Source organism: Orcinus orca, chromosome 18 (genome assembly GCF_937001465.1).
Source record: "Orcinus orca chromosome 18, mOrcOrc1.1, whole genome shotgun sequence".
NCBI classification, from domain to species: domain Eukaryota; kingdom Metazoa; phylum Chordata; class Mammalia; order Artiodactyla; family Delphinidae; genus Orcinus; species Orcinus orca.
This window is the reverse complement of record NC_064576.1, coordinates 31,441,660-31,457,668: the sequence shown is the minus strand read 5'-3', so window position 1 is coordinate 31,457,668 and position 16,009 is coordinate 31,441,660. Positions and strand designations below refer to the sequence as shown.

The 16,009-nt window shown below is 34.9% G+C and overlaps 1 protein-coding gene across 3 annotated transcripts in view; it reads right to left on the bottom strand.

The window, feature by feature from the left end:
- Nucleotides 1–16,009, bottom strand: part of KLF12 (KLF transcription factor 12) — a 450,263-nt gene that overhangs the window by 165,418 nt on the left and 268,836 nt on the right. Inside the window, exon 4 of one of the 3 annotated variants that reach the window (XM_049700997.1) lies at nucleotides 10,209–10,288. The exons of the other annotated variants lie outside the window; for them this stretch is intronic. Within the exon in view, the coding sequence (XP_049556954.1) occupies nucleotides 10,209–10,241 (33 nt within the window). The 5' untranslated portion in view covers nucleotides 10,242–10,288. The remainder of the gene's footprint in view (nucleotides 1–10,208; nucleotides 10,289–16,009) is intronic. 3 annotated transcript variants of the gene reach the window in all.

The following is a 16,009-nucleotide window of genomic DNA, read 5'->3' as shown; positions in this document are numbered from 1 at the left end:
TACTTAATATTTACTACAACATTATCTGGTAGAATTTTCTCCTCCAGTTTTATAAATAAAGAAATATCATCTCCCAGGATTTGAAAAAACTGTCCAGGGCCACAATGTAATATGGATCTGTGATCTAAACCTAAGAGTGATTCCTAAGACTGAACTTACCCCCATGCGGCCCTTATCAGCCCTGAAAGATGGAAAAAGAGTGAGAACCTGTGCCTTTGAGAAATATTTTCTTGCAGTTCATGTGAAATTAGTACCTGGCAATATTAAACTGAAGAGAGTATAAAAATGAGCACTGCTTGGATAGCTGTCTGGTGGGCACCAACTCACTTTCCCAACATACCCAGCACACAGCAAATTTAAAGGCAAGAGGCAGGTATCAGTAACCCACATTATAACGTCTATTTCATGTTTATTTCCAATTTGTTTTCACATTAAGTTTTAGGATAACCATAGCTAGAATCATCATTCTTAGGAAGAGCATCCTGCATTTGGTGCTCTGGCCAAACTGTATGTGATGTAAGTTTGAAAGAAATGAGAAAAGATGGGGGAAAAAAATGGAAAAACCAAAGCCTAATCAGATTTGTAAGCAACACCTTAGAAATGTAAGTGAAAAACAACCAGCTCATCATCTATTTAACTTCTTTTGTTCCTTTTCTTGTAAACCAGACACTCAGAAATGAAAAAAAAATGCTTCATTTTTGGCCAATGATGCATGCTCCTTGATAAAGGTAGCGTAATAAAGTGTAAATCTGGTAAACGGAACACTAAGCGAGAGGCAACACAGTTTTGTAAAACGAGTGCTTGCCTGAGTTTTAGTAGAGGTTCTATTTTAGGCAGGTAGCTTACTCATCATCTCTCTTCCTTTAATTTCTAACCAAAAGTGCCTTTGATTATGCTTTTGCACAGTCACATGTCTGTTACCACCTCGACCTTTACCAGATTCTACCTGTCCTGATGAGATACCACTCTTCTGTGCTTCCAAAGCACTCCAGGCTCCTGTGTCTTTTCTCTAACCGGGCTGTGAGCCCACACCACTTGTATTACACTCTTGTCACCCAGCACCTATCAGAGTCCCTGAAACAAGCCCCAGCTGCTCTCTGAAGCCCTTACTAATTCTAAAATTCAATAAATCTATGAAACTTAACTAACAGTAAATATACTTATTAACTTAACTGTAACATATGAAAATTAGCATTGTAAGTTTCCATCTGCCCATTCCTTCCTTTAAAAAGAATTTAATTGATTGCCATTTTATTAATTCCTCTCACAAAAGAACAGTTTCATCTGCATATCTGACATTCTTTCTTACAGCTAAGGGCGCAGTTCTCAGCCTGGGTAATTTTTCCCTCAGGGGACACAGCACTGAATGTCCGAAGACATTTTTGATTATCACGACTGAGGGCAAGGGTGACAGGCCCTTCTCTACCACAAAGACGAAAGATCAATAGGGCTGAGGTTGAGAAACCATGCACTGAGTTACCATCCCTTTCCTTCTATGTTTTTCCCTCTACCGCCCTATTTTTTCCTTTTTAAAAAAATTTATATTATTCTCCTCTCATTTTTCCCTCCTCAACTTCCTCCATATGTATTAATGTATTAATGTATCCATATTATTAATATTATTGTATTAATATTATTGTATTAATATCAATACATAATAATTGTATAAATAATTGTATAAATAATTGTATTAATATCCATATGTATTAATCAGGTAAATCCATCTATACAGTTAAAACATCAGTAGATGCATCTCTGTGGGCAACTGGGTATGGTTTATATATTAATATGAATGCTAGTTAGAACTGGGTATGGTTTATATATTAATATGAATGTTAGTTAACATGCATACATTCTTGTGACTTTTACCATACGGTACACTTAAAAATTACAGGAGGGTTACGTGTGTGTGTGTGTGTGTGTGTGTGTGTGTGTGTGTGTGTGTGTGTGTGTGTGTGTAGTGAGAATGTGCACAAAAAAATAACTTGAGGAGTTTATGATCTATATATGCAGATGTGTGTGTATGTGTTCACATGCCTTGATTTTATAAGTATTTACTGTTTACCTCTCCTATTTGTGCTTAGGTGCATAAATAGAAGAAGGCAGATATATTTGTTTTGTGTAAAAGTGAAGGGGGACTGGGGTTGAGTCAGAGAGCTGAAGTAACAAGTATGGTTGATGATCCGAGCTCCGTTAAGCATCTGCCTTTCTACTGAGGCTTTTGGTATCAGCCAAAGGATGGCTACCCTGTCTAGGCCTCAAACCTGAATCATCTTCACCATACTTAAAGGTGAAATGGCATGTATCTAACACTTACCGACATGTGTACACATTGTGACATATCCATTTAATCCTCACATCACAATATAGGAAACTATTACTAATCACACTTCACAGATACAAAATAGAGACTTGGAGGGGTTAAGAAATGTGCCAGTGGCTCTACAGTGGTAAGTGGCAATGTCAAGACACAATTTTGAGTGATCCCTGACAACAAAACCCATTGCCTCGACTGTAATGCAACACTGATCTCCACGTCCGATTCTATACTGTATATGCCTCCAGCGGATCAGGAAAGACTGAAATCACTGTATCAGTACCATAGAACATTTTCCTTTAATTTCATGCAATTTAAAGGTGACTATGTTTCATAAAGAAGGGGCTAAAAAGGTTAAGTAAAAGCTTTCATGGGCTTCACAAACATGTATTAACAGAATTGTTTTTCCTTCATTGGTTTCCTTATATCTCTAAGAAAACAACTGTACATTATTCAATTATGCATTACTGAATATATAAGGAAAAGAAAAGAATCAGGCATATTAATCACTTCTTTGATTGAAATAATAGAACTTTAATTCCTATGAGATAAAGTTACTCTGTGTTTCTGGCTTTAAATGATTCCTGTGATGAAATCTCAAGCACATTATTAAATAAATAAGCAAACTCACATTTACATAGTTCATTTTCTCCTTAGCATCAGTACCTTCAGCTGCAGTAAAATAGCCAATGTTCAATTATCTACCGTCTTATAAGGGATCGCAGTATAAGTAATCCCAAGTGACAGATAATCCAAAAAGCATTTATGTTGGGTTTTAAATTCATTATATGATTCCAGCAGATTTACCACCATAATTATATTCTTTTTCTCAGGCTCATATTAAAATTCATTTGTATTTCTTGAGCACAAGCCAACTGTCAGCAGAAGGGAGGATCCCAGATACATGCTGGATGACCAAAGGAAGTTGATTTGCTATTAGCATGTTTTTCCCATAGGTAATTGACATGAAGATAATCAAGAGCTGGTTGTGAAATTGCATTTCATATTTATTAACTGTCTTATATGATTAATTAAAAAGGATATATTATAACACTATAGCAGAGGTGTGAAGGGCATGGGCTAGAAACACTAATAGACTTAGGTTTGTGCCCTGGCTCTGCCCCAGTTCTGTGACCACAAAGCAAGTTGCTTATCTGCTAAACTGCAGTTCCTCACTTATGAATGGTGCTAATATTTCTACCTACATTTGAAAGGAGTTCTGAAGATTAAATTATTGAAGGTACACTGCCTGACACAAAGCACTCAATTAAAACTGTGGTTGTATTTCTTGCTGTAGCTGTTATTTTTATCATTTTACTCTAGTGCTAAAGCTAGAGATGACTATATCTGATAGTCTGTAACAGTTCAGCTTCCATAAAATGACACTGCCTTGATTATTCAATAAATTATATTAGCACACTATAGGGTCAAATGTTGAAATTTATTCATTATCTTCTGCAGAAGACAGTTGGACATATTTATGATATAACTACCAAAACCAAGTGGAAAATACTAGAAACACACAATTTCTTGTTTTCAACGCTTGGGGCCATATACGTTAAAACTTTGAGGATTTTAGGAAGGTAATAGCACATCGCCAAGAGGGTTCGGAGTGGAACTGCATTCTCAGACATATTAATATTTTGGCAGTAAAACAAAAGAGCATTTACATCGAGTTAGCAATGAGGACTATAAATATCTGCACATTGGTTAGGTCCAGATTTTAATTCTAAATGAGTTTTTTTTAATTTTTAAAAAAATTTATTTATTTTATTGATTTATTTTTGGCTGCACTGGGTCTTCATCGTTGCGCATGGGCTTTCTCTAGCTGTGGTGAGTGGGGGCTACTCTTCATTGTGGTGCGTGGGCTTCTCACCGCGGTGGCTTCTCTTGTTGCAGAGCATGGGCTCTAGGCACACAGGCTCAGTAGCTGTGGAACATGGGCTTAGTTGCTCCGCAGCATGTGAGATCTTCGCGGACCAGGGCTTGAACCCGTGCCTCCTGCAATGGCAGGCAGATTCTTAACCACTGCACCACCAGGGAAGCCCTAAAGGAGTTTTTTTTTTTAATGTTAAAATTTCCTAACTTTTAACAGATAAGAGATTGTGAAACTGGATTAAATGATACTGATAATATCAATTCTACATTTTTTCATTAAAGCTGTGTTGCACATCACAGAATTATAGGTTAAGATAATTGAAGAATAAAAAAATCCTTCCCTTGGTTTGCATAAAATGGTGCTGGATAATTTCTTGCTAGTGCAACTCTAAACAGTAATTCCAGCTTATATGATGACTCCTTAATTGTATAAAGGATATGGCAGATACCCTGATTTACAAAAAGGTGACATGTAGATGGCATTGTCCCTTTCCCCTTATTTCAATTAGGAATTGATTTCTTTCATTATACTTTACTGGTTAGCTAGATTAAATTATTAGATTTGAATTTTAATATGCTGGAACATTTTTTGATACTTTCCCTGGTCAGTAGATGAGATAGAACCTAAGCAATACCATATGAAAAGGGGGTGGGGTCTTAAGAGAAAACACTGATTTACACTTTTCCTACAAATACACACAAATTATATCAGATTGTAAATAATTCCCCAAGATGAAGTGGAAAGGTAACAGAACAAAGGTAACAAAAAACATACAATAAGACTATATTTAAATGTAAAAGATTCTACATTCTGCAATTAAGTAGTCTAGTTTTTTATGGCTTTAAAACCTTTTAATATTTTAGATTTTGTTAATACCTTAAAACTGAGAAATCTTGAACATAAGAATATAGAAGTTGAAACTGAAAGAATGAAAACAGACTCACACAGCTATATGAATACCAGAAAAAGTATACTGTAAACTCAAATAATTACTATAAGAGGGACATTTCATTTTGACAAAATGACCTCACAAACAGGAATACATATAATTGTTCTCAATTTATAACCACCTGAAAACAGCCTTAAAAACATAAAGGGCTAAAAATGAGAAATAGACAAATCCATAATTATAGTGTGAGATCTTAGCACACCTCTCATAATAGCTGATAAACAGGGAGCCAAAAGTATAGAAGATGAAAAAAAAAACCCAACACAATTAACAAACCTACCTTAGTTGATCTGTTTACAACAATATACCTGGTATCTCCCCAATAAACAGTGCTTTTCAAGTACTCTGAACCTTTTACCAGAATCTGACCACAGGGTAAGCTGTAAACTAAGTCTTAATAAATCCAAAGAGTTAAAATTATTCAGCATATGTTCTCTGACCACAGCAGAATTAGGCTAGGTATCAATTACAAAAAGATACCTAGAAAATTCCAAAACACTAAGAAATTAAGCAGTACACCTTAAAGTCAGCCTGTTGGTTGAAAAACTATCACAATAAAAAGAAAATAATTTGATTCAAATAAGAATAAAAATATGACATGTGAAATCTGTGGCATATAGCTAAAGGTGTGATTAGATGAAAACTTATGCTAAAACATAATTACAAAAGAAGAAAGGTTGATAATCAATGATCTAAATATCTATCTACAGAAGTTAGAAAAAGAAAGCAAATTTATCTTAAATAAAGGATAGGAAGAAAACATTGAGTATAATAGAATTAATTAAATAGAAAACAAATGCACAACAGAGAACCTAAACAAAACCTAAACCTGTTATTTCAATAGACCCATAAACTAATAAACTCACAGTAAAACTGTTAAAGAAAAAAAGAGAGAAAAGGCAGTCATTACCAATATCAGGATTAAGAAATGGGGATGTCTCAATTAAAAACATAAGAGAATGTTAAGGATAGATTTACGCTAACAGATTTAAAAATTCTGATAAAATAGAGAAATTGTTTAATAAGTACAATTTACCAAAACTGACACCAAAAAAAAGGGAAAATCAGGGCTTCCCTGGCGGCACAGTGGGTGAGAGTCCGCCTGCCGATGCAGGAGACACGGGTTCGTGCCCTGGTCCGGGAAGATCTCACATGCCGTGGAGTGGCTAGGCCCCTCCTGTGAGCCATGGCCGCTGACCCTGTGCGTCCAGAGCCTGTGCTCCACAAAGGGAGAGGCCACAACAGTGAGAGGCCCGCGTACCGCAAAAAAAAAAAAGGAAAATCAAAGTATCTTATACTATTTCAGAAATTGATTTAACCTTCTGACTTAAAAACTCTAGGCCCAGATTTTGCTTCATGAATTATTTCAAACATATTATGATGAAATAATTTAAAAATAACCCGAATCATATGCAAAATCTTCCAGAATTAAAAAAAAGGAACACATTTTAAATGTTATTATGAGGTTGGTATACTTCTGATCAAAACCTAACAAAATTCAAGAACAGGCAAAACTAAGCTATAGCTTTAGAAGCCAAGATAGTCATTATTTTGAAATCGGGTAGTGACTGTGATGCAACGTCAAAGGGACACATAAATTCCTCTTTTTTGATCTGGGTGGTAGTTATGTGTCTGCGTCACTTTGTGGAAATTTCACAAACAGCACACTTGTAATTTGTGAACTTTTCTGTATGTATGTTATATATCAAATTTAAAAGAAGAAACATGCCTAGAAAAATAAATGAAAGAGCTAAGTCCTTAGATTAGACCTCACTACAGGTCAACAATAATCCATAAAACATTACGTGTGAATTGTCTGAAGAATAAAGTTGTTACCTTGATACACTATTATTCAGAGTATTTTTTCTGCACATGTCCATGAAAAACAATTATAAGAAAAAGAGAATGCCTTGCTGAAATCAAACCCAGCTACATTGATGGCATTTTTCCAATGTCAAAAATGTGAAAAATAACATTTGATGTGATTTCTCAGGAAATCCATTTAAGTTTATATGGATATCAATATTCTTTCTAAACACCAACCTAAACTACGTGTTTAATAATACAATGTCAATTTCAACAAATATAGCAGTACACCTTTCCAGAGTTTAATTTTACATTTTGAAAATTATACAAGAAATATCTGTCCAATCCTCTGTCCAATTTCTCCTCAACTTTTCTTAGATTTTCCATAATCATCCTGCAATTACATAGGTAAGATTTATCAGTATACATATATGTAATGTATTCAGCACTTAACATAGTTTCTGGCACCTTGTCCTTATAGGAACTCATTAACAGTCATTAAATGAAGGGATGGACTTCATGACAAAGCAGACAGTCTCTTAACAATTTATCTTCCATTGAAGACTTCAATTCCCTCTGAAGAAAACTGGTCCCTCCTTTTCTAAAAGTTAGAGAATTCTTCTTTGATGAAACAAGTATTGAACAGTTCTATCTCTTCCCTGTCCCTGACTAACTTATCTTTTATAACTGAAATAAAAAAGCTCCTAGTAGAGCCACACTGATTACTCTATGAGTCACAGAACTTCTCATTTATTTTGAACCAGAGTAACTTTTTTTGCTGTTTGCAGCACTCTAAAACTCCAGCTTTCCTACGTTCTCCCCCCACTACCATGTCCAGTATTTTTTCCCAATGTTTACAAAATTCAATATAAATTTCCATTCTCCCCAGGTTTCCATCTTTTTGACATCCCTTTTTATTCAGAACCTAATCAGAGCATCATCAGTTTCACCTCATTGCTTCCTTTTCCTATAACTGTAGCAAGTCAGAGATTTACCAGATGTCCTAACACTACACTCCAATAATATTTCACTTATACGAGTTAAACAATTTACACATTATATCATTGATTTTATAATAACATTGTAAAACACACGTCAACACAAATTTGGTTCCATTCTACAGTCACCACTTTTCAAATATTTCCCATTTTGAAGTCCACAGCTTGCTTTTTATTCTGGTATAGAGGAAAAATATTCTCAAAAGTACTTAAAGGTAGCTAGAAGTGTGTGTGTGTGTGAGTGTGTGTGTGTGTGTGTAGATCAGTGGTCTTAAACACAAACTTAAAGTGATCCTTTGTCCTCATGCCTATATGATCATTCAGCTTTATGAAATGCATAATGTCAGAACATTTGCCTTCAGAGCTCTGAGGAGGTCTCAGCAGAGAAAAACATAAGGTTAAAGTAGAAATTAGTGTGAAGGGATGTTCACTGAAAACCACCTAAAATTAGCTACAAAGAAGGTTTCCCTGTAAACCTTGCCATCCTTTTGGTCCGTCAAATGTACTTTTTCCCCCACTATCCTAGCCAGAGTCTTTTCTTCTCCAGACTTCTTTTCACTCCCTTGTTGATAACCTTTTTATTTCCTTTCTGGTCACCTTCATACTAAAGGTAAATTGTTTAGGGAGTCGGGGAAAAACCATATTCAGCATTTTATACACTATATAAACAAGTACAAAACAGAATATTGTATTTGATGTGATTAGATTTTGCTTATCATCTATTACTACTGCTCACTTATATCTCCCTGAAACACAGGGGTGGAACATCAAACTCTCTTATATAGTAAGGTTCTAGATTCTGCCAGTGAGATGCCCTCATGAAAGTATTAGAAGTCAGAAGTGAGCTGGAGGTCATCTTCTGGCTGGGGTGGCTGCTGACAACAATGTTCCACGTTGTAGGGTTGAATAATTTGTGTGAGAAGCATTTGTGTCCATAGCAGTAATGGCAATACCAGGAGCTTCCCAGTCGCTGCTTTACAGCTATGATGGTGTGTCCTGAAATCAATGATAGAGAGGCAAACCCACCTTCAACCCCTCCCTCTCTTCAATGGATTACATAAACATCTAATTCTCTACATTAAATTCCTGGCTGCTTGAAATTCCACTCAATTCCTAGAATGGTTACCATTTCCTGTGTTATAGTCTGCAAACCTGTTAGGAGATTAGAAAAACATATATGAATATAGATAAGAAATGTAAAGGAAGGTGTAAAATGCACAGTTACCCATCACCAAGCATATGCATTCTAGGTTCTTTAACACAGCATAAATGATAACCTTTGATAGTCCCACACCCATCTCTCATATCCCTCCACTCTCTCTGTCTCAAAGTGCATGGAGTTTCCTCACATTATTGAAAATTCTGGGCTCCTTCACACATTCTGTTACCTCTGAAAAGAAGTGCACAATTCTCTCCCAACCACTTTTTCTCCACCCTCAACTTTTCCCTAATTTCTAGACATCTTTAAGATGAAATTCAGATGTCCCCTCTTCCAGGAAGCTTTCTCTGAAGCTCACTCTAGTCCTATTAGGAGCTTTCTTCTTGTATCCAACCAATTTTTCCACCTACCATGCTGTATTAGAATTATCTGCCCATGTATATGTCCCTCTTAGAAGACTGTTGAGTCCTTGCAGTGTGGGATTACTTTCAATAAATATTTGTCAAATGAATAAAAGAGAGAACGAGTCTATATTTTTCATTGCTCTATCTGCCTGAAGAGGCTAATTATATCAGTTAAAAAATACATCCCCCATTCGATACAGTGGAAGTTTACATTTTTGTAGGGTTCAGTTTTTAAAGGGAATGAGGAAAAGTCCATGGAATGGATTTCATCAGGGCTTGAGTCAAAGCAAGATTTCCCAGAGAAACTTTCAATTCTCCCCGTAAGCTATTTCCCGAAGTGTGGGAGACTACGTACTTAGGTCCTGCACCCTATAGAAAGGGAAACGATTCTAACAAGTCCTATGTGCGGTAAATGATGGCATTTTTTTGTCCAGATTTTATGTCTGGCCATTCACACTACAAATACATTTCAAAATTTAATCTACACATCTTATGTCAGCATCACCCACCTTCACCCTGTATAAACTCATTTAGTGGCCAAAATTTCTCACTTAGGTCTTCAAATCCCTTTCAGTATAATGATATATATAAACACAAAAATAGAAATGAAAAATTAAAAACTGTAAGTTTCATTCAGTATTTTGAACTCAAGTGTCTGCAGACAGTTTATGGATTATGAGACTCCTCAGTCCTTACCTGAGGACAGGTGTAAGGCGGGCAGGCAATCATGCTAGAACTGGGACTGGAGAGATGGACTCTGCCAGGAACCTGGACCACTGTCCAAAACAGAACAGGGAATGGGAGTCAGACTCCACTGATTAGAAGAAAGGGGATTAAATCTGGGAGCACCTAGGAAGCCACCAGCCATTGCTAGATCTCGCCAAGCTCTGGATTAGTAGAGTGGTTGGTTCTTTACAGCCAGAACCCTTTTTGACTGATCAATCATTGTTCTACCTGTTCTTAAATAGTTCTGATATCTCACTTGGCTAAGATATGCTCATAAGTGGGTACGGGAGAGGTAAATGGAATGAGGAAAAGAGGGAAGTTAAGTATTGTCTGATAAATTTTTGAAACAATCAGGAAAACAGAGTCAAGCTTTTAGGAGTAGAGGTCTCAAGGCTCAGCTGTGGGAACCAAAATAATCAGAAGAAATGACTGAACCTTCATGAGAGTAGAGATTTTTACTTCCTTCACTGATATGTGCCCAATATCTGGAATGTTTGCTGAATCAATGAATGGAATGAGGCTGGTGCTGTTATATGCTTTCCTTTATCCCATTTGCTTATTTCTCTCTTGGTATCTCCTTTGGTCACTGAGAACTGCCCATTGCACCTACCATATTTTCATGGTTTTAAGCCTAAAGCAAGACTTTCATTATGTCAAGTTTGTGTGTTAATACTTTCATTTATGTCAAGTTTGCACATGGGTAATAACAAATATAAGCTGAATCACATTAAAATCAAAGGTGAAAAACTAATCACCTAATTTTACCATAGAACATCACAATGAATTCAGCAACTGATCTAAATGAGTGATTTTATTAGCCTTGGCCATTTGATAATAGCCTGTTAAAACAACCTAATCAATGATCAATTTGACCTGGTTTGCTCTCATCTCTGCTTCCCTATTAAGTAAGAACTTCCATAAATAATCAGAGAAATCACTTTAGTAGATTTAACCTCTAAAAATAAATAAAAGGGAGGATAAGCCTAAACATGAAATGAGCCAAGAGAATCATCTGTCAGGCACTGAGAAGAGAGGCTTCCTAAGAAAGCTTTATTAAATGTGGTCTGAGATTTCTATCATTTTACCATTAGCCTAATTTTAAATAGATGACGATGCTCAAAATATTGTTTGTCAAATTTTCTTTTACTTTACTTTTGGTATGACTGTTGTGTTTTTACTTCTAGAAACAACATGCAACTTATATATAACACAGCTTAAAATCAACTTACATCGTAAGTTCCCAAACAAAAGTATATGATGTAATCAAAGCACTGGGAAATGAGCTATTAAACCCAACTTTATTATTCTTTCCCTATGTCCATATTTGTTTCTGTAGATTTTTCTGAAAACTTTTGCTCAGCCTAAACTCTTTAGTGAACTATTTTAAAAATTATAATAATACATTTACTTGAATGTGTTTTATTTCTGCTCTAAGTAAAAATATGTGAAATGAAAAGATTTAATACTCTTTAATAATTCTCAGAGGAAAAAAACATAGGGCTATGAAATATCAGTAATATGTATTAATATGTTTCAAAATATCTAAAAATAATTCACACTGATGATGTTTTCAAAAGCTTTACTATAGCATTTAAATTAAGAAGGCATTCAGAATTTATAATGAGGGTAGTAAACATATGACACCACTCAAAAGAAGGCATTGAAGCAAATAATTCATTAAAAATGCAAATGAATACAAGCGAACTTGGTTAGAAAGGTTACTATGGAAGTGGAAAAGGCAAGGTTGAGGACTGTGCACTGGGGAGAATTCTGATGAGGTCAAGTGCAGCCTTCGGAGCTGCAGACGACTTATTAAGGAAGTAGCAGCTCTGAATTTTTATTACTGAGCTTTTCTCACACTGCGATGATTTCAGATAAGGTTATTTATGAATTCTCTGAATATCTGACCTTGGGACTTTAATGGACACTAGATATATTGCTTTTTATGGGGGAAAATAGGCAGTTCTATGAAGGTAAATCATTCAGATTATTGAAAGAGAAAAGAGGGGAAACATCCCCTGTGAAACATTTGATGCCTGTTCAATAAGTTTAAGCAATTATGCACTACAGTAAATTAGAATAAATTATAAATCAGTCAATCTTACTAGAAGCCATAATGTCATGTAAAATAAATGACATGATGCCCTTTTCACAATAAAATTCAATACTGACAAATTCAGTTATTTAGGAAAATGTAACTGCAGCAATGTCAGTCTATTCTGAATTATAATATGCCCAATAATGAACTTGTATTTTCTTTAGCACAGGGCACTGACTTTATACCAAAGTGAAGTAAGTACTTGTACAGGCTTAGGAAGCAGACAAGGACATCCTATTACACCACCCACCAACTTGGCAATAGCCTCCCTCAAGTGAAACCATTACCAGTTCAAGTCATCAGAACTAAGAGACATGGGACAACTGACTGTCACAACTTAGTAATTATATTATTTTATTTGCTTTATTATCAAGTGATAATGAAGTTTTCAGTGAAAGCTTTCTTTTAAGTAAGAACTTACAAACACTATCCTTTGGATTAGATGTTATCTAAAGAGAAATTTTAAGAACGATAGCTCCTTGTCCTTAATATATTGCAAATATCTAGTCATTGCTAAATATCAGATTGTAATTAGGAATTTCAATGATGAGATATAAAATAAAAACATGATTAAGAGCAGCTTAAATGTTGTTTACTACACTGTTTCAACAGCACTGGTCATCTCTGTTTCAACACTGGTCATCTTAATTTTTCATATATCATCTGCAAAAGAACACTTATTAGAAGAGAACACAGTAATTATTGCCAAGTTAGAAAGACCACTCAATATTAAAAAAAGAATTGTATCAGTATTTATTTTTATAATATTTGAAATATGCAAAATAATGCAATTAATATAGGTAGGCATAATAAATATTAAATTTATATGAACCATAAGAAAACGAACATCCATAATTAGTTTCTTGTCTAATATATGCCTTTATTCTCTTTTAAGGTTATAAGTACCAGTTTTACAGCATCCTACAAATTCTGATCTATAGTATTTTCATTATCGTACAATTCTAACTATTTTTTAAATTTCCATTATAATTTGCCTGATTCATGAGTTATTTATAAAGATGTTAAATTTCAATTTTTTTCACATTACTGACTTCTAATTAAATGCAGTGGTCAGAAAATGTGGGCTGTATAATAGGAATTTCAGAACTGTGATGAGGCTTGCTTTTATGGCATTTTTTTGGTACATTTTTACAGTTTTGAAAATATTGAAAGAATGATTATTTTCTAAATTATTGATGCAAGGGTCTATATTTTCTATTCCATTTACCTTATGAATTATGTTTCAGAATTCATCATTATCTTTACTAGTTTTTTCTGACATGAAAATAATTGACAAAGGTATACTAAAATCTCCCTCTGTATGAGAACTTTCCACTTTTTACGTTTAAATCAATTTTGCTTTATATATTTTCATGCTACTTTTTTTAGCTGCCTATAAGTTTATAATTGTTATATAATCCTGATAACATGTAATATATGTAGTGAAACTCTATCACTACCTAATTATATTTTCTGTACTGAAGTCTGAATGATCTAAAATAAAATGGATACAGTTCCATGGTAAACTTGTCATCATTCCTTTACTTTTAATCTTTATATGTTTTTATGTTTAGGTATTTCTCTTGTAAACCATATATAATTACACTTTTAAAATCAAACTAACAATCTCCATCGTTTGGCTTTCATGCTTAGTCCAATGTATTAGTGTTCTATTGCTGAATAACAAATTACTGCAAACTTAGTGGCTCAAAACAACACAAATTTATTATCTCACAGTTTTTGTGGGTCAAGAATCTAGCACATTTTAGCTGGGTGCTCTGCACAGGGTCTCACAGGCTAAAACCAAGATTTCAGCTAGTCAAGTCCTTTTCTGGAGGTTGGATTAGCATGCACCCTTGGGTGGGGCAGACAGGAAAACTTGGAGGTTGGCCAGAATGCAGCTTATCACATTCATTTACATTTATTATAACTAGTGATATGTGGCATTATTTTTATCATTTTACTTTTGGCTTTCCATTTGTTCTGCCTTTCTTACCTACTTGTTATCATTTCTGATGTTAAAAAAACACATAGAAAAAAAAAGATGCCTATACTTTTTTGTTTGCTTCTTGTCTTACACACTTTTTTTCCATTCTACTGGGTTTGGAAATGATTTACTGTACTTCTATTCTTTTAGTAGTTACTCTTGAATTTTTACCAAGCATAATTAACAGTGTCGTAGAGATATAACATAAGGACCTTAGGAAACTAATTCCCAATATCCTCTCTAAACTTATATGTTTTGATAGTCCAACATTTCAGTTCTGTCATTATATAAAAATCCTACAAATTAAATATTAGTAGTAGTATCTCAAGAAGAAAATGTGTGTGTAAATTTATGTAATGCTCACCAACTTCTTTGGTCATCATTCCTTTTTAGATTTCAGATCATCCTTTTGGGATCATTCTATTACTTCCTCAAGTATTAATATGTCAGAATCATTTAGTTAAATACTTTAGGAAGTCCTTTACTTTAGGTTCTTGGTTTTTGTTCACTCAAAAATGTCCTGAGTTTTGCTCATATTTTCGGAAGCTATTTCACAGAATTATAGTGAGTGATAACACAACTTTATGTTGACATGTTCTCTCAGCATTTTGAAAATACTATCCCACTGTCTTCTAGCTGCCACTGTTGATACTGAGAAGTTGGATGTCTCTATTGGTATTTCCTTTGTAAGTGATATCTTTTTCTTGCTATTTTTATGAATTTCTTTGTCTTTTTTTCAGTTTTGACATTGTAGTTTATCCATTGAGTCAATTATACTTCTTATTTTTAACAATTCTATTTGTTTCTTGATCTCAGTCAGCCCTAGTCTAATACTGACATTGTTCCCAGGGTAATTCCAATTATGACCTCTTGATATTTTAGTGTGCATGGGAAGGGAACAACTAGGAATGGTGGAAGGACCTGAAAAATCTGCCCTATTTTTTCTCTTCTCTAATTGTTTTGCAGTAGGATGACTTTTCAGAGTATTTACTCCTCCATACTACTGGAAGTATCATTGTCTATGAAGAACAAAACATCAAATCATTTAGATTAATCATGTTTTTTCTTAAGTTGTTTCCTTCATTGCTCTTGGAGATTTGTTTTATTACTACAACCTGTACCATCATAAGTAATACAATTTCTTATAATGCTAAGTTATGTCCCATATTTTGAATAAAGTGCATGCCAAATATAAAATCCAGGTGACCCAGCACACTAAATCTCACCTGAGAGAGTTAAATAGGCCATCAGAGCAACATTTGCATACAACTAAAATGACCAGAGTACTTTTCTTTAGGCATAATTATGTAATTTAGGCAATAAAATTGGAAAAAAGTGACCAGTTCATGCTCAGTGATACACTGCTGACATATTCTCCCTCAAACATATCCCTATCATGGTTCACTGTTTGATATGTGAATAGAAATAAAGATTAAAAAAGGAAAGAGTTTGGGAATTCCCTGGTGGTCCAGTGGTTAGTACTCTGCGCTCTCACGGCTGAGGGCCTGGGTTCAATCCCTGATCATGGAACTAAGATCCCACAAGCCACAGGGCAAGGAGGAGGAGAGGAGAGGGGAGGGGAGGGGAGGGGAGGGGAGGAGAGGGGAGGGGAGAGGAGGGGAGGGGAGGGGAGGGGAGGGGAGGGGAGGGGAGGGGAAATGTTGGCTAAGCTATTAACCAGGAATC